We start from the raw sequence: 21,146 nt of genomic DNA on the forward strand, positions 1-21,146 counted from the left end.
CCATACAGAGTGATATGATGATGCTACCATTGTGAGGCACAACACAAATCGCTCACGACCATTCATTACAGCCCCTGTCTCTTCAGGAAACCGAACATCAACTCGAACGCCCTAGGCGCGACGAGATGAAGATTCAAATTATGCCTAGTATTCCTCGTTAGTCAACAGTGTCTACGCCTTATTTCATGAAATGTCATGCCAATAGGAATTACTCACCCAGCCGGCAAATCCTCGACCGTCTCCACGACACTGGCACCTGACAGATTCGCTCGTATCTTAGTTAACTGCCCCTCGCAGTTACCGCCGCAAGCCGAGACGTCGTACTTCCCCTGCACGATTTGCACGGGCGCCGTGACGGTGTCATAAGTGATGTTAGTCGCCAGCAGTGAGGGGAGCTCGCCGACGGCAAACGGCTCGCTGCCACGGGCGTGGGTCCACTCGGCGACGCGCCGCTCGAAGTTGCCGGCGTGGTAGTAGATGTAGGCGTCGGCGTAAGCGTCGACGGCGGTCAGGTACCCGGGATCCAGGGCGCCCCAGCGCTCGGGCTGGCGGTCGCGCGCCACACGGAGTCCGGCCCCGGCCAGGAACGGGCCGAAGTTCGAGAAGCCGCCGGCGAAGCCCGTGAGTATCACGGCGTCGACGCCACCCATAGAGACATTGCGGCTTGGATTCGAGGCGGCGGCGGCGGCGGCGATGGAGATGTAAGCGCCGTAGCTGTGGCCGACGAGGGCGACCTTGCGGGCTGTGCTGGCGTCGCGTACGTGGTCTACTAGAGAGTTTAGAACGGCGACTTGGACTTGGAATTGGGCGTCCGTTATAGAGTTGACTCTATACTTCTTTGTGAGCAAGATGATCGATGGTTACAGGCGATGACGCTATCCGTTACCTGGAAGACGAGCCCACGCCGATGCGGTCGTAACTCAAGACGGAATAGCCCGCAGCAACCGCGGCTTCGATAAAGTTGTACTGGTCTGAATCGGGAAAATCGGGCTGCCAGTATCTAGCATTCAGATCAGTCGCTGCGGCCCCGTTTCTCTTCCTCTTTCGGAGAGCTTACCGCTTAGACTCGAGTATTCCGTGCGTAAGAATCAAGGTCGTCGAGCCATTTCCACAGAAAGTCGCCCCCATGTCGTAGGTGCTCTTTACGGGGGCGGCCGTATTTCCGGTGATGGGGAGAGGGAAGCCTTGGCCGGAGTCGCGCCGCGTGAGGTTGAAGACGAGCGCAGCGACGTCCCAATCGTCGCGGATCTCCGTGCTGATGAGGAATCGAGGGACTTCCACAGTGATGGGGATGCTCACTTCTCTACAGCCATGGGGCTGGCTTGTGCCATTTTCACTTTGGGAGGGCAGCGCGGCTATGAGTGCACTGAAGCAGTGGATGCTGAATAGTATTGGGAATAACATGATATTAGAGATGGGAAAGACGAGCTCCGTTTACTGTGAGAATCTGGGACAAGCAAGGTATCGAAGGTCTTTGTCGCCTCAAGAGGTGTCTAATATAGTGATTTCTAGTAGAAGAATTACGCAATCGCAACGGAGAACACCTCTGGATAGGTAAGCAGCTTGCAAGACCGACGAGCATATCAGTTGGAGGCATTAGTTTGGGTTGCTTACACATGCACACGCATATTGGCCCTGGTCTTTCAGCTTAGATAAAGCTCATTGGTACATAGTAGAAGCGGATTACGAGTTGATAGTGAGATGACCCCCTTTTTGCCTGTATAGAAAACCGGGGCTTGGCAGGGGCTAACAGTGTGTGGGCCGGGTGATTATTTTGCCTAGCATCTTGCTGACATATACGAATGAAAAGATATAGGCTCGCATAAGCGTTCACGCCTCTTGGGTTCGACTGGATCATGCCGTCGTTACATTGGTATGCGCAGAATATAACAAATCTAGTATACACAGATGAAATGCCGGCAACACGAGAGGCCCCCATCAACTCCATCTGACTCAGTGCTGCACACCCATGCGTATAGTACAATTACACAGGAAACCATCATAAACTCGTTAAATGGACGCAAAAGCACTTAAGAACTTCCAGCAAGGAGTCGTCGCAGCTCTTCCGCGTACAGGCCTTTGAGACGCTCGACCTCGGCTTTCTCGTCCGGAGGCGTCGCCGACGTATTGTTGTTCTTGTCCAATTCGATCAGACTCTCCCACTCCTGCTTCGCAGGCTTTACGACGTCCGCCGCGGCGTCGAGCCCTCGTGCCCGCATAACCGCATACAGGAGCGGGTGGCAGTCGCGGTAGATCTTGCGGGCGAGCCGGATCACGGGCGTCACGAGGCGGTCCTTGTTGTAGTAGATGTGGCGGGGGTAGCGGATCTGGCGCCCGATAAAGGGGGTGTGGATCTCGAGGCGCTCGAGGGCGGCGCTGGCGTCGCGCAGCATCGCCACGGCGGGTAGGTTGGTGCTGGTGTGCGAGCGCGTGTCGGCCCAGTCGTGCACCGCGACGTGGCGGAGGCGGGCCACCGTCTCCGGGCGGAGACCCATGAGGAAAGCCATGAGCGCGAAGCCGTCCCGGGCCACGAAGCGCTGGCCGCCGTACAGGATCGGCGCGGCCTCGGCGTAGACGGCCTTGGAGGTCGCCAACAGGGCGGGCGTGAGCTCGCCTCGGTCCCACTGCTGCAGAAGCTCCGACGGGTCGGGGTTGTTGGTTTCGCTCACCGCGTAGATGCTTGAGTACCCCCAGAACGGGTCGCAGTGCCTGGCGACACGACGGTGCGCTCTGCTTTTGGCTTCCAGGTGCACGCCTCCCCGGGGATCCGTCAGAGCCAGGGCAAAGATGGTGTTCCGCAGCTCCGCTGGAAGGGACTGGAATGGGAAGGGTTTTTGCTTCTTCTGTGGCTTGGGCTTGGCGACACGCTTGCGCTTCTGGAGAGGCTGTCAGCCCAAGGTCAGAGCAGTTGCCAGTTGTTCAATTGGATGTAGTTCTCTACCTTTTGCCGTTTGCCAAACTCGCCGTCATCATCTGTGTCAACGTCTTCCTCTTCTTGGTCCCCATTCTCGACGTCGGAAAGGACATGGTCAATCAAGTCAGTCTCTGCATAGGAGACAGTGGTGCGTTTCCTTTTCGAAGATCGCACTACGGGAGAAGTTTGAGTCGACATGGTAGATGTCATGTCGTTGCTGGTACAGGACAGACAAATGGCTGACAGCGGGGCAGTCGCAGCCAGTATTTCTGGGCGGCGTGTCTTGATTTGGACCAAAGTAGGAAAAGAAAGTTTATTCGCGTGAGGTGTAGTATAAGAGGCGCGATTATGTCTATGCCTGAACGACACGAACTCGACGCGAATTCATGTGCTTTTAACATGAATGAAGCTGCTCGATCATGTTGCTTTGCTTGGCGTTACTGCCTGGCTTCTGCCTGTTGTTAGTGGTTTAGTACAAGGCACCAGCGTGAGCTGCCCCACTATTAGATTAGAAGTAATAAAGGGTGATAATAGTATGATTAATTAGCTAAACTAACATTCCTAATCTAGTATACAACTCCGACTAATTACTCGCTCTCTACACTTAATATAAGTCATTCTCTCTAACCATTATAAGCTTACTTATACCCTAAGCTGCTTAATAAGCAGGCTGAATATTTAATAAAATACAGTATACAATGCCTGAATACTGGAATAAAAATGTCAAGAAGTATAGGCCCCCTAATGTCTCTGAAGACCAAGGTGAGCAGATCCGCATTTACTGGATGGAGAAGCTACAGGATATTGATAAGATAGCAAAGTATGCCGCCATCGTCATCACTACTTCGTGGCCGTTGGGAGAGAGAAGTGGAAGCGCGAGCTTGAGGACGAGAAGAAAGCGTCGCGCGGCTCCACGTTGAGTGCTCGCGTCTTCCTAACCTATGAAACGTGCGAGCCGCCTAGCACACAAGAGTTTAGGGGTGAAAGAGTAAAGCCTACCCTCCTCTCTACTACACTACACTATAATACCTTATAGCACTTATAGTACACTATAATAATCCTAGCAGTTCTAAGAATGTAGTCTCTACTATACCTATAGACCACGCTTTCTACCCCTTATTCTATAGAGATAGCTCAGATGTGTGAACGAAAGAGGATTCGACCCGTGAGGTAGTGCATTCTTGAAGCGATAGTAACACCCCCTCCAATATCACTGAACTAAAGGAAATATTACCCAGATAGTGTGTTTAGTGGCCTGTTTCAGACTTTTCGTCCAATCGACTCGCGATGGCGAAGGTGAGGCCGCAGAGAGGGCTGCTGCTGGCAATGTGGTCTTCCTGGGTAGTAGCATTTATCAGCTCTGCGAGGCGGTTGGCGGCCATTATTTTCTTCGTACGATGGTGAAGTACAGCGTTGTTAACCGCCCAGAGGTCACGGAGGGCAACGGCATTGATCGGTAGTCTTATGAAAAGCATGAAGAACTGGGTACAACAAGCATGTAAGAAGTGAAAATAAGAATGAGTCGAATTGGTGGGCTTCGGATAGGAAACACCACACCAACAGCAACCCCCTCATCTCCCTAGAACGCCACACATCGCTTCTACCTGCAGTGTAACCAAACAATAGCTTATTGGGCGAGTATCGAGAAAACACCGGGGGATTATATGTGAGATTTTGTAATTGAGTTCCGACGTCTCATTCCCCGCGAACAGCCACTTGGGCGGAAAGGGGCGGAAGGACGGAAAACTATTGGTATGTGGCTGGTAGGGCAGCGGACTCGTGGGCTAGGGATGGAAACGGGCACGATCGTCAGGCACATGGAAATCTAACACACGGGAACTCGTGTTCACCATGTTTGCATGACGTAGGTCTTGGAGCTTGGAACTTCTATCGAGGTTGTGATAGTACACAGCTGAGGTGTGGAGGGCCTGAGCTTTCTAACCGTCTACCCGTGCTCGGTGCCTTGGCCAGGCCAACTCAATTGCAATCGATTGCATCCATCCATCCGTTTCCCCCAGCCACGGGGAATATTGACTGACGGGCATCAAACGACGCCTCTGGGCTGCAGCCATCCGACCGATAACACGATCAACGGGAGATCCGACTGGTCATGTTCTACCTGCAATCAATACGAGACCCTCTGCCGGAGCCCATAGTATGCAATGCACGCAAAGAAATCGGGCGGGCTGGGGAGGGACCAGGACCAGGGGCAGCGAGCTAAGGTGTGGAGCTTGGGCATTGGTCGAGAGAAAGAGATCAGCAGCGCCGCCCAGCGCCTTGTCGGAGAGTCGGGTCCCCCCCAAACCTGCTAGATTTTGGGGGGCACCAGGGCACTGTACCTGGAAATCTAGAAATCCCCAGCCGCCGCCTATTCTAAGCTCCAGGACATTACCAACCCCCCATTTTGCAGGAGCTTCGTATTTCACCACCCCCCTCGAGGGCGATCTCCCGACCGGCACGGAGATTCTCTTTCTCTCTCTTTCTCTCTTTGTCTCTACTCGCACTCCTCTCACACTCCTCTCACACTGCTCGGAATCAGTAGGGGTCTGTTGCAGATTCCATTGCAGCTGCAGCTCACCTTTGCGGGAATCCACCTTTGGTCCGGCATTGTCTCCCAATCCAATTCAACACAACAACTCATCCCACTTACACTGCCAGCTCACGAACCCCACCACAACTTACACATACCTTTTTTCTTTCTTTCTTTTACCCTTACATTCAGATTAAATACACACTCCGCCGCCCCCATGAGCGTCGCGGTCCAGTACCCTTTCCCAGGGATGCACTCGCCCACCACCGCCTCCTCCAAGCCCGCCCTGCCCCCCGCCTACCACTCCCCCCCGCGACTTCGAGAAGTTGGCGGCCATGCAAGCAGCCCAGTCCACACCGCAGCAAAACTCCTACAGCGGCAGACCCGGCACCTCGAGCAAGTTCGACAGCCACGACGACTTCTACGACTTCCTGGACAGCAACCGCGGCGCCAACGGCGGTCCTCCACCACAGCAGCAATCGGCAAGACCCAGCTCCATAAACTCCAACCACAACACCAACAACATGGCTATGGGCGGAAGCCCCAACGTCCAGCGGCCCATCCCCATCAACGGGCCGGGCCCGGAGCAGAGCCGACCCCCGTGACGCGGGGCGCCGGCGGCGCTCAGATGCGGTCCCGCCCCCCTTCTTACGGCAGCGGGAGCCGGTCCGAGGAGATGCTCGTGGACAAGCACCGGGACCAACGTGAGCGGGAGCGCCGGCAACAGCAACAGCGCGAGCAGCAACAGGCCCAGTTACAGCAACAACAAGGCGCCAGCCCTGCCGCCAACAGCAGCGCACGCAAGCCGCTACCAGGCGGCCCGCGGTCCCCCCTCCAGCGACTCCCCCAGCCACAACGCCCCCTGGCGCTCCGGCAGCGGCGCGCACCCCCGCAACAGCAAGCCCGCCCCACCTCGTCCGACTCCGTGTCCAGCGACGGCCGCCCCGTGGGCCAGAGCGCCATGGGCGCGGCGATCCAGCGCCTCAAGTCGCCGAGCGTCATGGACTGCGTGCTGCAGCCGCTCGAGAGCAAGGTGACTGAGTACCTGGGCTTCATGACGGCCGAGGAGGACAGCATCGCGCGCCTCGACGCCGAGATCTCGCTGCTGCAGGCCCGCAAGGCCGAGGCCGAGAGCCGCCACGCCGAGGCCAAGGCCAAGCACGACGACTACCGCCGCCAGTACGCCGACGTCGAGCGCGCGCTGCGCGGCGACGCGCCGCCCCTGCCGGGGATGCGGCACGCCGCGACCGCGACACCCGGCGGCAACGTGGCGGTTCCTGCTCCTGCCCCGCAAAGCAACGGGCCCACCACCACGCGGGAGCTGCAACAGATGCAGCAGCAACAGCAACAGCAAGGTGGCATGGGCCGTCCCTCGATGCACAACCCGCAGCACGACGACCGCGACATGGACGACATGGACGACGACTACGACGACGACGATGACGAGTACCAGCAGCGGCGCCCGGGGAGCCGCCGCATCGTGAGCCAGCAGTCCTTCGGCCGCGGGTCGCAGCAGGGCAAGAAGAGCCGGTTTCGATTCAGCCTCTTTGGCGGCGACAAATAGAAAGGGGTTCGGGGTGACGAGGCGACAGGAGATGAGATGAGATGAGAGACGAAGGAAACAGAGATGAATAATGATACGCTTTTCCTGTCTTTCTTGGAGTCTTTTTTTTTTTTTAATCATAACCTCAAGGATGGTAGTTGGGATGATTGGGCCTGTTGTGTTTTTGTTTTATCAACTTCGTCATGTTTGTATTGCCGCTTTCCTAGTCAATGTTTGGGTGTCGGTTCGATGTTGAGCTGTCAACCAAACAGAAACGACATCTAACCGACACGCAAATACGGCAAGGATAGCGGCAATACAAACATGACGAATTGTATTGCCAATTATATTGTTGTTGCGTCTTCAACAACGAGATACTGGACCAACAACACAACATACCCGGCAGGCAAAAATGCATGTAGACAGAAACTATGGCCCGGCATGAGACACAAGACAGGAGACCGTGGAAAGAGGGAAGGGAACGAGGTGACGGTTAACCGGCGTTACATACGACATATCACTGCGATACATAATGAAAGTAATCAAATTCTTCTCCTAGCATGCCACAATGAAACAGAAGCACGTGGGACTGGAATGTGTGATGTGTGTAATATATGTTTATGATTTCGTCTTCAGCTCATTCATTCAATCTTGCGACAATGATTCTTCTTTCATCAACTTCATATGCGACGTAGCGGCATGCCACCAACACCACTACATATCACATCTTTCTTCCTATAATCCCAAAGTGAGGGTTGTCGAGGTTGCCCAAGATACAACTAACACATTCATCCAATCCACGTCACACGTCGCACCGCGCTCTGGAATGCCATAGTGGGGGGGTATCGCAGCATTCCTTAGCCAGACACAACGAGTATAAAGGAAGCCCAGGCCTGAACAGGTTCGCTTATTGGTTCCATCCAAGCAACTCCAAAGTATTGCGAGCCTCCGGAACCGACATGGCCTGGACGCCCAGTTGGCGGACCTGGGTACCGCGGCGAAGCCTTTGCAGCGCAAGAGGCACCTTCCATCCCTCCTCCTCGCCGAGGACAAACAGGTACCTCTTGCCATCTTGGTCGCGGATGTTGGCACGCAAGACGTGAAGCCCTTGCTGCGTCCATGCGCCCGATTGGCGTGAGTGCATTGAAGCGCCATCTCCATGCGGGCACAGGCGGCACTCGTCCTTGCAAGTTCGCAACATGTTCATAAGGAACGAGTCGGCCTCGTCGCCCGTGAGAACCTTGGGCAGGCCGCGATCCATGCGAGCACGCTGCTTACCTTTGGGCGCAGGGGCGGGAGAGGCGGCAGGTTGCGTAAAGTCCTTGGAAGGGCACCATACCTCCATGAGCTTGAGCGTCCACGCCTTGACGTCCCACTCTCGTTGCGGGACGCCTCGTACATCGTCATCAATGAACAAGCCTTCGGTGGTGATGCGCAGGATCAAGCCGTCAGTCACCGTACCTTGCCCAGAGAATAGCTGCGATGCCGGCGTCTTGGCGAACTGGTTCATAAAACTGTAAACAGCCTTGATGACGATCTTGTTGGGGTCCTTGGTCGAGTATGCGCCCCGCTCTGACGGTGGAGGTGATGTGCGTGCGGTCGATTGTGAGTATGCGTAAGACGACTCGGTGAAGACAGTTTCGCCTGACCTCCGTCGGTTGTGTTGCTTAGGAGTATCATAAGGACGGTACGAGTATTCACTCCCATCGCCTTCAGTCGTTTTGGCAGTGGGCGGCGGTGGCCGTTTGACAGAGCTTGGGGCGGCACTAGGAGCGGCAGGGGGAGGAGCCGGAGAAGCTGGCTCCGACGGCGGTCGGCCGTTTGGCCAAGGGTTAGTCCTCTCGCCGACCGAAGAGAAAGCGTATGTACTCTTCCGGACGGTTTCTGCCTTGGCTTTGCTTTCAGCCTCCTCCTTGGCACGCTTCTCAGCGGCCTCCTTGGCTTGTTTCTCAGCGGCTTCCTTGGCCTGCTTCTCGGCGGCTTCCTTGGCCTGCTTCTCCGCAATCTCCCTGACGCGGCGCTCGGCTTCCTCACGTATACGCTTCTCAGTCGCTTCTCTGGCTTGTTTCTCGGCCGCCTCCCTTTGCCGTTGCTCGACCGCCTCCCGGATTCGTTTCGCAGCTTCATCCTGGAGTCGCTGTGCCTCTCTCTCCAAGGCCTCCTTCTCAAGTTTCTCGCGGAGTGCCTTTTCGCGTAAGAGTCGCTCGCGCAACTCTCGTTCTCGAGCTTCGCGCAAGCGTGCTTCTCGGTTGACTCGATCTCTGATAGCTTGCTCCTTCTCGCGTTGAAGCCTCTCCTTTTCTTCCTTTTCTTTCTGTTCTTGTTCACGCTGCGCCTTTGCTTTCGCTTCAGCTTCCGCCTTCTCTCTTGCCACCTTCGCCTCTGCTTCTGCCTTCTCTCTCGCTTCCTTTTCACGCTGCGCCTTGGCCTTCGCTTCGGCTTCTGCCTTCTCCTTCGCAGCCTTTGCCTCTGCTTCTGCCTTCTCCCTGGCCAGCTTAGCTGCAGCTTCCGCCTTCTCCTTCGCCTCCTTTTCACGCTGCGCCTTTGCTCTCGCTTCAGCTTCTGCCTTTTCTTTCGCGGCCTGGTCCCGCTTCTTTCTTTCCCTAGCCTCCTTCTCGCGGAGTTCTCGCACCCTCTTAGCTATGTCATCTTTCCGCTTCTGCTCCGCCTCCCTAGCTTTTCGTTCCTCCTCTTTCCGCCGAGTCTCTTCTCGGGCTTTTTCCCACGAATTCTTATGGCCGTCGGGTGGAGGCTGGGGCTCTTCGGGTGGTTCCTCGGGTTTAGGTTCGTCTTCCTGCTGTTGTTGTTGCTCCTCAGCTTGAGGACGTTCCTGCCACGAGTTGTTTGGTTTCTCACCTCCGTGCGCTCCTGGGTGTGGTCCCGACTGCGATGATGACGACCGGTTGCCGTGTGGAGGGGGCGGTGGGGGCGCACCGTTAGGCGTAGGACCCGCACCAGCCCCAGTATAAGAACCGGCGCCTGGGCCAGAATGCCAATCGCTGCCGGCGCTTCCTCCGAAGCCAGCCCCCGGGCTCGTACTGTTTTGCGTTCTTCCGAGTACCCAGGCCCCGACTCCAACTCCTATGGTAAGGAGCATCATGCCCATTTGACCCATGCCTTGGAAGTTGCTCCACCACGTCTTGAATGCGGGCGCCATACTCTGGAAGAGCACGACGAGCACCAAAGCCGAAGCGAAGCCAGCGGCAAAGCTATTGACGTTAGGCTTCAGGGAAGGCAGGTATAGGAAGCCGGAGCCGGACGAATGGGGTGGTATGATGAAGATGTCGTATTTGCCAGGGGGCAGGTTCGGTCCACCTGGGCCGCCAGAGCTGGTAGTTCTGGGGTTGGAGCCGTGAGGCGGCGGAGGCGGTGGAGGGCCATCCATCTTGTGTGAAGACTACCGGTAGTCTCGGGTTCAGAAAGGGAGAGGTCGAAGAGAAAGACTCGGGCGCGGGAAGGCAATGCAATGCAAAGCAAACGCAACGCCACGCAATGCTCTAATTACAGTAGCGGTAGATTCGGAATATCGAGGGGTATCTTGAATCGGCCATCAGGGTTTATCGTAACGTCGTGAAAGGAGACTGATGCACTAAACAGAAAAGAGATCAGTTGTCTATGTTTTGGGATGAAGGAAAATGTCATGAAGAGTTGCAAGGTCGGGAAGGACAGCAGGACGGGAGAGGAATTTTCTGTCATCGAACATCGCCAGGAAGCCAAGGCCACCTATATCGACCAGGGGAGGGGAGTTTGGATGGGCAGGGGTTTGGGAAGATCATGTCCTTCCTTGTCCTGGCCCAGAGGAACTCACAGGCCACCGACGTAACTTACCGGGTGAGGGAAGCCTGGGAAGTGGAAGTCGAGGACAATCAAACAGCAGCGAGGAAATCAACGCCCAACCGAACGGGATGCAAATGCGACGATGCAAGGAAATATACAAGAGAATTTTTCCGCTCTCTGCTCTCTGTTCTCTTCTAGTAGTCGGTTTCCGAGTGAAGAGCAAGCAGAAAGAACGGTGAAGTAGACATGGCGAGGTGAGGGAGCAAAATTGCGGTGTCGAACCGAAATGGAGTCGGGTCGGTCGGTCGGTCCTTAGTCTTAGTATGGAGATGGGTTTTGGGAGGGACTGGAGTCGCTTCAGTCGTTCGCCGGGGTGACCAGCGTCTGTTTACATGGAGGAGGGGGGTAGCAAGAAAAAAGATTCGAAAAATATCTAGCGTCTTAGTGGATGCAGTGGGTGTTGACACAGGTACAGACAGCCTATGACAGCTGCAGCCCAGGCCACCCACGCTCGGAATTGGTTCAATCTTGGGCCGCTACCTGCCGCTAACACGCTAAGCCCCACCCACATCCAGTGGCTACTCCCGCCGGCCGCTCACAGTCAGCCAGCGCCCGCCAAGCTTCAGCTGCATGGTGGCCGCTACAAACCATGTGGTCGTCGCAACTCGCCGTCTCTCTCCTCCTGGATGGGATACCAATCATGATTGACACTATGGGCGTGATGGGTTCTGGAAGGCTTCAAATACTCAATCCATTCATAACTCACTTGCATATGTTTGCATCAAGTTCTCAGTAGCGACCCGGATCTGGGGACTGGGAGGGGTACACACATATACATACATGAACGCTCTCGTTAGCTCTGCTTTCCATTTCCTGGGGTTGACAACTATCGATTCATCCCATCCCATACAAGTAGACTAGCATTGCAGGTGGGTGTTGCATGGAACGCTGGCAAAAGCAAACAGCCCGTCCCCTCGAGATACAGGCCGACATAGGCCACCAGAAAAGTAATATGACATGTCGCCAAACAAACCAAACAAACCACTTCCTCCCTTCGTCGGTTCTTGGCCCCGTCGAGTTCGATGGCCCGCGCAGATGGATGGGGAAGGAGGATGGTGGCATGTTGCAATCGCCTCCGCCGACTGCATCGCTATCACTTGCAATTATTGAAGCGACACGCGCACAAAGAAACCTCGCAGAAGTTTGGTACGCGTCTGAGTCGAAGGGTTGGCAGCTAGACGAATCCCAATGGACCACGATATTTGTTTTCTTGTTCAACAGCAACAATCGTGGTGACACCCGTCCAATGGCACGAAATTGCTCAATCTCTGCATCGTTACAGGCCACGCCTCTATCACACCGGTCCACACCACCCGATACAAGCAACGAATCGCGGAAACGACAGCAGCTCCGGACGAGCAAGGTGCGAGGGGTCGCGCCAAACGTCTTTTTTGTTGGCAAACTGGCTTCTTCTTCTTCTTCCCTCAATATGTCGATTCCAATTTGTGTGCCAATGCCTAGAATGCCCAGCTATAGGCGCTAACGATTGGCTAGTGCGGCACAGCCCACGGATTGGATGAGCCGGCTCAATTCGCAGAAATGGCGATCCCTTTAGGTGTTCCTCTCCCGCAGCCGCCTGGGAAGAAGAACGTATCGCACATTTTCGTTCGCTCCGGGACTCGACTTTGATGCGAACGATAAAACGAATCAATTATACTGACAGCAAACCACGCTCTGTCTGTGTAAGGCTGGCTTGCAGCAGCGGCGACCTGAGGCAGCCATTCGGGCTCCAATGACATTGTGCGTTGGCGCAACCGTTAAGCGTCCACCTGTTCCCGACAGGGATCTTCCTCTTTCACAAGCGAAACAGGGTCGCGAGGGTTCGTTCGCTTGGTTGCTCGGGGCAACGCGCCACCAAAATGAGGGCACTATCTAAAAAAGAGTTTGTGACGTAGCAAGGAGCTCCTTTCTCACGTGGCTCGTGACTTCACTGAGCGCAACAGCCGTCCCTCACTTTCTTTGTGCTACACGCGCCGAAGAAAGGAAAGCCACAGTCTGACGATGCTCAATGTAAAGCCAGCAACGGAACGAACAAGCTCTTTCCTTCCATTGAATAGAAATTTATTGAATGAAAAAACCGGACAATGGCAGAGGGGCAGATTATTTTGCGGTACAGAATATAAAATACAAAAATGAGTCCTGTTGTTTCCAAGAGAGACAATCGGCATTGTACCGCGAAACTCTAGTAAAACACAACACAAGAATATATCACGACCCTGCGGAGCAGCGCACGAACATACTTGTTGGGTATAGTATTGAGAAAAGAGGATCCGAGCTGCCGTCAATTGTATAGCACCTCTCAAGCAACCTACTGTCTGCTGAAAGTTTGGCATCCACCATGGGTATACCCTCCATTTGTTTCGTGGGTCCGAATGGGAAATCCATGTCCCTCAGTCAAGATACTCACATCCTTTCAAAGGTCCAGAGCGCAGCGCGCCATTTTCTCAACACATGCACATTGCGGGATATGTCCCCTGAGAGGAGTTTTGACAGTTCCGAGTTTAGCGATAAAGGCATGGCTCGATTCAACGCCATGACCCAGCACTTGGGTGTCGTGATAGGAAGCGGCATTTCCACAGAACAAGAGTGGACCGACTTTCTACATGAGAGCAGTCGACGGCCCAGCTGCCAAACCGCACATGGCGCAGTGATAGTGAGAGTCTGTTTCGACGATCAACTTTGGCCAGACGTTCAGAAGACGGGTTCCCTCGAACACTCCGTTTCTCATAAATTATGAAACTTCCTTGCTACTACTGTAAGCTAATGAGAGCACCAGGACAGTTCTGGTGAAAGTTTGTTTGAAAAGGAAGAGAAGTGTTACTAATATCGTCTCCTTACTTTCATTATTTGCAGCACTTACTATATATAGGACACGATGGCTATAGACTTACAGGACAGATAAAAGTAATGTTACGAACCTTATGAATAGAGGAGCAAAGAAGCCTATGGAATTCTCGGGATAATGTTAAAGCTGCTAAACCGCATATTCTAGACCAGATCAGGCTTTGGCTTTGGCGTTCCATTGCTTTCACTATCCGCCTGTTGAGATAAAGAACTTGGCAGCATGCCTTGGGCGCGGGATTTCTTATAGGTAACTCGAGACTACTTGATCCTTGAAATCAGCCTTAGCAACCTGTCATAAAAAGCTAGCCTAGACATGCTAGAGTACGTATTTAGCCACTCACAAAGGACCCAAAACAATCTTCCACATTTTGAGTTGCTTGTCTAAGCAAACAAATACCTGATAGACACGACATCGAACGGACAGCACCGGCCCGACCAACAAGATACCATGCAGTTCGAAAGAGCCATCCAAAAAAGGGAAAGAAGACAAACCTGGGTCTACCGCCACCAGGCCACCATCTCCTTCGTCTTCGCGCTGGCCGCCCAAGTCCAGGCCTTTGGCTCCCTTGTCTACTTCGGAGTGTGTCACTGCTACCCCTTGCCCCAGGCCGCCTTCCTGGCCCCCAACATAGTCTACGTCGTCTTGTTCTTTGTGTATCTCCCGTTCTGGCTCTCGAGCCGGTATCATGCGGCTTTCTCGTATCGGGACCCGTCGCCGCAGCGTCACGCTCTGTGCGGCGCCAATACGCCCCAACCTCAGCAGGTAATAGATGGTGGTAACATTACGGGTCAGCCGCTTCATGAAGAGGATGGTCGCCTAGTCGCGAGGCATCCCGAGCCCTCAGACTGGGAACGCGGGTATCAGGCTCAAGGGCCGAGGATACCAAAAACCAAGCATCAGTGAGGGGAGCATAGGAGATAGTAAGGGGCCCTCTCCTAATGCTAATGGATGAGGCCAGGTTGCACTCCCCTTAGCGCAACCCAGTCAATATCGATGACCTAGTAATAGCCGGCCTGGCCCCGGCTCCTCTCCACAGTAGGGAGATGTGGCTTCTCGTCGATCGCCGACTCCCGAATATCATGGGATTATGGGGAAATCATGCAAGTAGCAAGTAGCCAGGCACCACTAGATATTTTCCAACTTATTGCTTTCGGTTTCGTAATGCCGGGGTTCCAGTATTGCTATGCAGCCCGGGCTTGTGGGATAAAAGCGCGCATATATCATCTATCGATATCACTGGACGAGTCACCAACACAAACTTTGATAACCAAGCCCGAGTCGTGTTCCCATATTTACCTTGAAAGGATATCTGCTTCCTGTTTGGGCAGTTACCAGCCGGTTTGCCCAAACCCTATCGTAACATTTCCATCATCATAGGATTGTTAGGCCACTTATTGGTAGCGCCGATGCTTCTAGATTTAACCTGGAACGGTCTTTTCTGATTGCCCCGAGGATCGCAAGGTCTGAAAGATGGTCTCGATCAGGGACGGGCACCAGGGGCTTGCGCAGCGGTCTATCTCTCAGTACTGTAGTTGCCCATAAGTTGCAAATTGTGCGTCGTGCTTGAGACCTGCCTGTTGATTCCATGACTCGATCAAGATTTTGCTGCATGCCGAATAGTTGCCTGCCTCGCTTCCCATTTCTGATCGACTTGCTTGATTAAGATGCCAATATAACACGCCACCTCCCCTCCTGTAGTGTGGGTGGAGGCGACCGGTTAGTTGGTCAGCAGGATGCTACTTTGAGGTGTGATGGATATGGATTCTCAAGATCGACTGCCCACCAGTGACAAGCACCCAACTCGCCAGGTCTCGCCATGCGTTTAGCAGGGCTTCATCCTTGCATCACCGTCGAGCTGTGGATGTTTAGTGATCTGGAAGCTTATCTCACACGGATCGGAGAATTACGCACGCGTAACACCCTTTTCGCTGCGGGCGGTTGTCGAAGACCTGGAGCCGGCCCAAGGAAGGACATGACTAGATACCAAGGTCTCGTAAGGCGATGAAACCCTCAAAGTTGGCTATAAGCCGCCAGTAACAAGATATCTTGGCTGCACAGCCCCAAGAAGGTAGCAGTCGATGGACCATGCCCAGAGCGCCGTGCCAAGTCGTAGCCTTTACTCTTTCCACTCGGCCGAATCACTGCGCGAGATAGCATCTTTAGCCAGGGAAGTCGAGCAGCAGCGTGTGGAGGACGGATAGGATGCTCGATGACACTCCGAGGCGGCCACCGGCAAAGCAGCCAACCACGCCCGTATCGTCGCTGTTCATCTTTCCCGCAGTTTCTTCGGCATGTGAGTATTATCGTGTGAGACGCCGCTTACCGGGGATCGAGACCTTGCTAACCTTAGACCTTGGCTCTACGACAGCGGCGAGACCGGTCGTCCCAAACTCTATTTGACGGCGGCGCGCAGCCACGACGTTGATGCGACTCCATCGTGACGTGCACCTGACGCCGGTAGTTCGTCGGAAGTCAGCGATCCCCCCACGCACCACGATACTAGCATAACAGCCACTAGCGAGCGGGTGCTCCTACCATCGTGGGCGCATTCCAAGTCGTCGACATGCTCAATGCGTGGGTGTGTTGGCTGTGCCAGGTTCTCCACCCCAGGCTGCTGAGCCGCAGAACAGGGATGCCCCTAACCCCCAAACAGGCCCCCATCGCAGATCTGACCACCGTGACGAGGGGTGGCGCTCGCCATCACCCGCCCGTCCAGGTCGAACGCAGGATAGACTCGATCCTCGGTGTTCGGCAACCTTGATCCTCATGGAAGAACCAAGATCGTGTTTCTGCGGGAGGAGGGAAGGGGGTGTCGCCACCCGCATCTCCAGAATGCCTTGCTCAGTGCTTCCATTAAATAGCCCAGAAGCCGACCGCTGGAGTTACATCGTGTATCTTGAAAGATCCCAGCACGCACCGAACCACTGGCCATCCGAAGTCTAACCAAACCAAGACCTTGCCCTGGCTTCCTTGCTCCTCTAAATTGGGAATCAATCAATCTGCATATTACAGTTCAAGCGAAGCGTGCAGCGACGTGGGGATTAGGGGACAGACAAACCGTTCGTTCATGCTCTACATAAGGATGACACGCCTCACCCACAACGAACTTGCCCATTCCCTCACCACAGAATCATCATCCGAAAGTCAACTTCGCATCCTCCTGTCATCGCTGCAGGAACAAAGTCAATCGCCAGGCCCCTCACAACGCCAAACTCAAAAGAGTAAAAGCACACCACAGATTCCTTGGCCCGTCTTGTCATTTGGACGTGTGTATACTGGGATCTGGTCGTCTTGTTGCTCGTGGCCATAGGATCTGCAACGTACTCGTCGTATATCAGCGAAGCCGGACAGAGGGCCGCACGACTCTTTGCAATCCGAGTCACGAAATCTATCGCGTACCAAACGTTGTATCTCGGAGACTAGTGGGAGACAGCATAGAAGCATCAGTCATGGACGCCTCAACTACGAATCAGAAAACCGCCACGACGGGGTATGGGAACGATAACACCCGATCCCAACAGCAGCTGTCGTCGCGGGCCGGCAGGACGCCCCGTGGCTTTCAAAGCTCCAGGCCATTCCAACCACAACCTCAACCACTGAGCCTCAACACGACCAGCACCAAGGCCAGCACCTCGATGCGCTCTGCGTCGTCCTCCATCTCGTCAAACTCCTCTGCGTCGTCTGCAGCATCGGATCCGACATTCTCACCATCGCTGCTGTCTTCTTCGCCTACCACCACCACTGCGCTTTTCTCGCCCCTCTCGCCTTCATCGCCGACCGATTCCGATCCCATCACCCACATCCACAAAGCGCCCGACGGCAGCCTTTTGATGAACAGCAACTACGCGAGCCCCGCCAGTCCCGTCGGTGAGGGGTTCCTCGACCCTCGGACGATGCGGCGGGGTCCCGCTGTTGCTGCGACAGGCGGTGTAGTCCTGGGCCGACGGGCGCCAGCAGCACCACGCTTGCATATGGACCTGCAGGTCAGCGGGGGAGCCGAGCTAAACATGCAGGTCCGTGGCAGGGTCGACATGATTATCATCAACGCCCAGGCGCCGCACGGGGGTGCGAGACGGCCTAGGTGCGAGGAGACGAGATGAAGATTATGCAAATGGGTCAACTGCCAAAAATTAAGACATAAAGCTGCCACAGACCATCCGATGCCTGCACACCCAATCAAGCGCCAACTGATCATCAAAATGCCCGAGGGCAAACGTTGCAACGACCAATAGGAAGGCCCTATTCCCAACGCTCTTTCCTCATGCGGACATTTCGGTCACACTTAACGCGAGCCACATCTTGCGTCTTTCGATGCATCTTCCGATCTCACGTATCGCGACGACGCTCTGAGCAATAAAAGCGAACCAAAGTCGATGCATCCGGATCAACTGCAACCGGCACGCTTCCGTTTCTGAATACTGCTTTCCGGAGATGCGACATGGCCAATCAGGAAAGCCAACTGGGGCAATGCAACGCTGCAGGAGCAAGCGCTTCGGGGAGTTGGCTAGGGGCGTTAGCCGTGCCGACGTTCCTATCCAACATCTTTCATCGAACGATATTTATCATACCCCAGTTTCGATCTGCGGGATTCTGTGCACATTTGGGATTTTTAGCAACGATTTGAGGTGGAAGAGCGCGACGCGAACAAGAAAACCTAGCCTACTTAACCAGAATCGAAACAGCAGCTTGAACGATTGGACACCTTGCGCAAGTGCATGAACTCCTGTGATTCGAAATAAAGAAATGGAGGCCATGGTCTCCTACATACAATAAGAACTGATTGTCCCGACCCTCAAGCCATATCGGCGCCCTTCCCATAGTTGGACCGGTTCTCCACCGTGACATGCACCGTCTTGGTGATGCCGGCCGGCACCTCCGACATGATCCCTTGCAGGATGTACTCTTCCGAGTCGCTATCGCGAGCCGCCGTGGAGACATTCCGGCCGAACTGGCCCCCTTTCACGGTGCACGACGCGCTGTTGTCGTTGACGAAGTTGGACCGGCTGCCGTCCACCCCGTTGCCGAACATCTCGAACCTCCCGTTCTCCTCCGACTTCATCAACGTCCGGCGTCGGTGGGCGAAAGTCGAATTGCGCGATCTGCCGTGGCCATGGCTGGAGCCTTGGCCGTAGTAGCGCTGGTTGCTCGACTTGCCGCCCCGGTAGGCCGACGACAGGTCGAGGATCTTCTTGAAGAGCGGCTTGAGGCAGGGGATTGACCCCGCGATCATGGCGACGGTGATTTCGATGGTCGTCCATATCGTGATGTCGGCGCTGTCGAAGAGCAGGTCGCCGTACTTTCCGTAGTTGGAGAGGTACGCCATCTTGGCAATGGCTGCAGCAGTGGCACTGGGCATATGGGATCAGGGGTTAGCGCGAGTGCTCGTGGTCCTTCAGATGGGTAGTGCCAGAAAAAGGGTAAGTACTTACAAGATACCCAAAGAGAGAATACCAATGATGGCAGACTTGGCCTTCCAATTCAACTGGACATTGATGAGCATAGGTATGGGCAGCAAAGCAAAAATCAGGTCCGTCAAGGCCGAGAGAATCGAGTTAAAGTCTGATAGCGAGTCACATCCTCTTAATTAGCATATGCCATCAGGGCTAAAGAGGGCGTTGCTACTGTTCCACAGGTAGAGGTGCACTTACAGGTGGCAATCTTGAGGTTTCGCGCCGGGATGCATTTGCCGCCCGGAGTTGTGTTATCCCAGTTGAAGCTGATAGGGCGGCACTGAAAGAAGACCGTCACTGCATGAAACCCCATAGATGTAAGTATTTGCATATGAATGAGTTGATGTGCGGTCTTGTAGTTAGGAACGAGCGTAGGCTTACAAAAGCCAGCCGTCGAGGACAGGACTGTGAAAGCGATAATGGCATGAATGAACATCCGAAATTTCTTGGTAGGGGCCAGCCGCAGCAAGAAGACGCCGACGCTGACCTTGGTCAGCGTGAGCGCGACAAGGCACATGGGCTGTGTGGCGAAGTTGAGGTGCAAGCCGATGGCGATGTGCTCGGGTGGCTGGATGTACTGGAAGTGGCGGCCCGCGCCGTAGTGCACCTCGGGGATGATGATCATCATCTCGGCGAAGAGCAGGGCCATGGCCGCCACCACGAAGAAATCGTCCCAGCCCAGCTGCCGTACTAGGCGCAGCCGCACCCAGATCCGCAGCAGCACGACGCAGAGCGTCACGCCGACCAGGGTGCCGGTCACGGCCAAGATCTCGGGGCCCCGGTTGACGTCGAGAGGGGGAGGAGGGAGGGACGCCGGATCCATGTTTTGGGGCCGGCGGTCAGCAGGAAGGGAAAAGCAAGCCACAAAAGGGGCGGAACCGGTCGGAATGGGTATGGCCTAGGACTTGATCGATAGATCTGATGCGATGGGGAGGACGATCAACTCCCTCCATGCATCTAAATTTCAGCATAACCAGATTAAACTTGAAAAGGGGGAGAGAAAATAGAAACTACTGCTGCGGCGGGGCATATATGTCTAGTGGACTTACGCTGCCTCTTGATCTGGCACATCTGAGACGGATTTTGCCAGATTCTGCTTGGTATAATGCTGGTATGTCACCGCGTTCCAGACATGTCCCAGGGCTGTAGGACATGGGGGTTGAGGTGACAATATAGGTGCATCACCTAGTAATTTCTGCAACGTTGCTGGTACCTGCATGTGACGATTGGCCGCCACAGGCAGACCCAGCAGCATACGGCTAACCTGATCTGCCCACTTGTTCGTGAGTGACACCCACGAAGGTTTTCATGGAGCAGAGTGGGAGTTATCGAATTTTGTCCACGTCGTATTCATGGAACTTCTCTCCAAAAAGGGCCTTCGCCAGCTTGCCCATCCCATTCTTCCAAGACCATGCAATATCCGTCACGTGAGGTCCCGAGTCAATGGACCTGCCGCATTCAGAACTTGGTTGGCCTTCCGGTATTGGCTGGACCGTCTTTACCAATCTCCTACGATGGGATCTGGGGAGTCGAGACTTCTTCACATCTGTACACCATTATCTTGTTTTGCAGATACTAGTACATATCCCTTTGTTACCCTCGCTCCCGATTCCTTGCCGGAGAAAAGAAAAACGGGAGAGAAAAAAACAGAATGAGGTCTTAAAAAGTAGGATACTCCGTATTGAAATCAATACTGTCCGGGAAATCCTTAACTCCTTGAAATTTGTCAAGTCCTCTTCTTTCAGTACGGCGGGTACCGGCTCCGTCTTGCGGCCCTTGGCTGCATATTGAACAATAATTGTCTGGCGTTTTTGGTTGGCCACCGCATATGTTGCCAGGCGTCGCAGTGTCCCTGCTAATGTCGCTTGATATGCTCGAGTGTGGCACAGCAAACAAACACGACACTGCTAGACTGTCCAGAACTCTCAACTCTACGCTTTGCATACAATGCGTCAAGCCATCTAACCCCTCAACTGCTGTGACCGACTTCTCATTTTCAGCTGAAGGATTCGGTAAATCTCCAGAGA

At 54.5% G+C, this 21,146-nt stretch overlaps 8 protein-coding genes across 8 annotated transcripts; 3 read left to right on the forward strand and 5 right to left on the reverse strand.

Moving 5' to 3' along the window:
• Nucleotides 1–65: 65 nt before the first annotated feature.
• Nucleotides 66–1,404, reverse strand: PG998_006004 (alpha/beta-hydrolase; the record flags this gene model as incomplete). The annotated part of the gene is made up of 4 exons (XM_066872822.1): nt 66–144; nt 217–828; nt 887–1,000; nt 1,058–1,404. The coding sequence occupies 4 exons, from the start codon at nt 1,402–1,404 to the stop codon at nt 66–68; spliced, it is 1,152 nt and encodes a 383-aa protein (XP_066732919.1).
• A 626-nt stretch (nt 1,405–2,030) lies between these two features.
• PG998_006005 (uncharacterized protein) lies at nt 2,031–3,124 on the reverse strand (the record flags this gene model as incomplete). Its single annotated transcript, XM_066872823.1, has 2 exons — nt 2,031–2,885; nt 2,942–3,124. The coding sequence occupies 2 exons, from the start codon at nt 3,122–3,124 to the stop codon at nt 2,031–2,033; spliced, it is 1,038 nt and encodes a 345-aa protein (XP_066732920.1).
• Nucleotides 3,125–5,779: 2,655 nt separating this feature from the next.
• On the forward strand, nt 5,780–7,008 carry PG998_006006 (uncharacterized protein; the record flags this gene model as incomplete). Its single annotated transcript, XM_066872824.1, has 2 exons — nt 5,780–6,045; nt 6,102–7,008. The coding sequence occupies 2 exons, from the start codon at nt 5,780–5,782 to the stop codon at nt 7,006–7,008; spliced, it is 1,173 nt and encodes a 390-aa protein (XP_066732921.1).
• Nucleotides 7,009–7,894: 886 nt separating this feature from the next.
• PG998_006007 (Reticulocyte-binding protein 2 like protein a) lies at nt 7,895–10,372 on the reverse strand (the record flags this gene model as incomplete). The annotated part of the gene is made up of 1 exon (XM_066872825.1): nt 7,895–10,372. The coding sequence occupies one exon, from the start codon at nt 10,370–10,372 to the stop codon at nt 7,895–7,897; it is 2,478 nt and encodes an 825-aa protein (XP_066732922.1).
• A 3,744-nt stretch (nt 10,373–14,116) lies between these two features.
• Nucleotides 14,117–14,572, forward strand: PG998_006008 (uncharacterized protein; the record flags this gene model as incomplete). Its single annotated transcript, XM_066872826.1, has 1 exon — nt 14,117–14,572. One exon carries the CDS (start codon nt 14,117–14,119, stop codon nt 14,570–14,572), a length of 456 nt encoding a protein of 151 aa, XP_066732923.1.
• Nucleotides 14,573–15,828: 1,256 nt separating this feature from the next.
• PG998_006009 (uncharacterized protein) lies at nt 15,829–16,175 on the reverse strand (the record flags this gene model as incomplete). The annotated part of the gene is made up of 3 exons (XM_066872827.1): nt 15,829–15,953; nt 15,993–16,117; nt 16,162–16,175. The coding sequence occupies 3 exons, from the start codon at nt 16,173–16,175 to the stop codon at nt 15,829–15,831; spliced, it is 264 nt and encodes an 87-aa protein (XP_066732924.1).
• A 943-nt stretch (nt 16,176–17,118) lies between these two features.
• Nucleotides 17,119–17,769, forward strand: PG998_006010 (uncharacterized protein; the record flags this gene model as incomplete). The annotated part of the gene is made up of 1 exon (XM_066872828.1): nt 17,119–17,769. The coding sequence occupies one exon, from the start codon at nt 17,119–17,121 to the stop codon at nt 17,767–17,769; it is 651 nt and encodes a 216-aa protein (XP_066732925.1).
• Nucleotides 17,770–18,461: 692 nt separating this feature from the next.
• Nucleotides 18,462–19,942, reverse strand: PG998_006011 (uncharacterized protein; the record flags this gene model as incomplete). Its single annotated transcript, XM_066872829.1, has 3 exons — nt 18,462–19,017; nt 19,099–19,228; nt 19,318–19,942. The coding sequence occupies 3 exons, from the start codon at nt 19,940–19,942 to the stop codon at nt 18,462–18,464; spliced, it is 1,311 nt and encodes a 436-aa protein (XP_066732926.1).
• Nucleotides 19,943–21,146: the final 1,204 nt, after the last annotated feature.

Source organism: Apiospora kogelbergensis (assembly GCF_038363985.1).
Source record: "Apiospora kogelbergensis strain CBS 113332 chromosome Unknown utg000003l_segment0_segment0, whole genome shotgun sequence".
Classification (NCBI taxonomy): domain Eukaryota; kingdom Fungi; phylum Ascomycota; class Sordariomycetes; order Amphisphaeriales; family Apiosporaceae; genus Apiospora; species Apiospora kogelbergensis.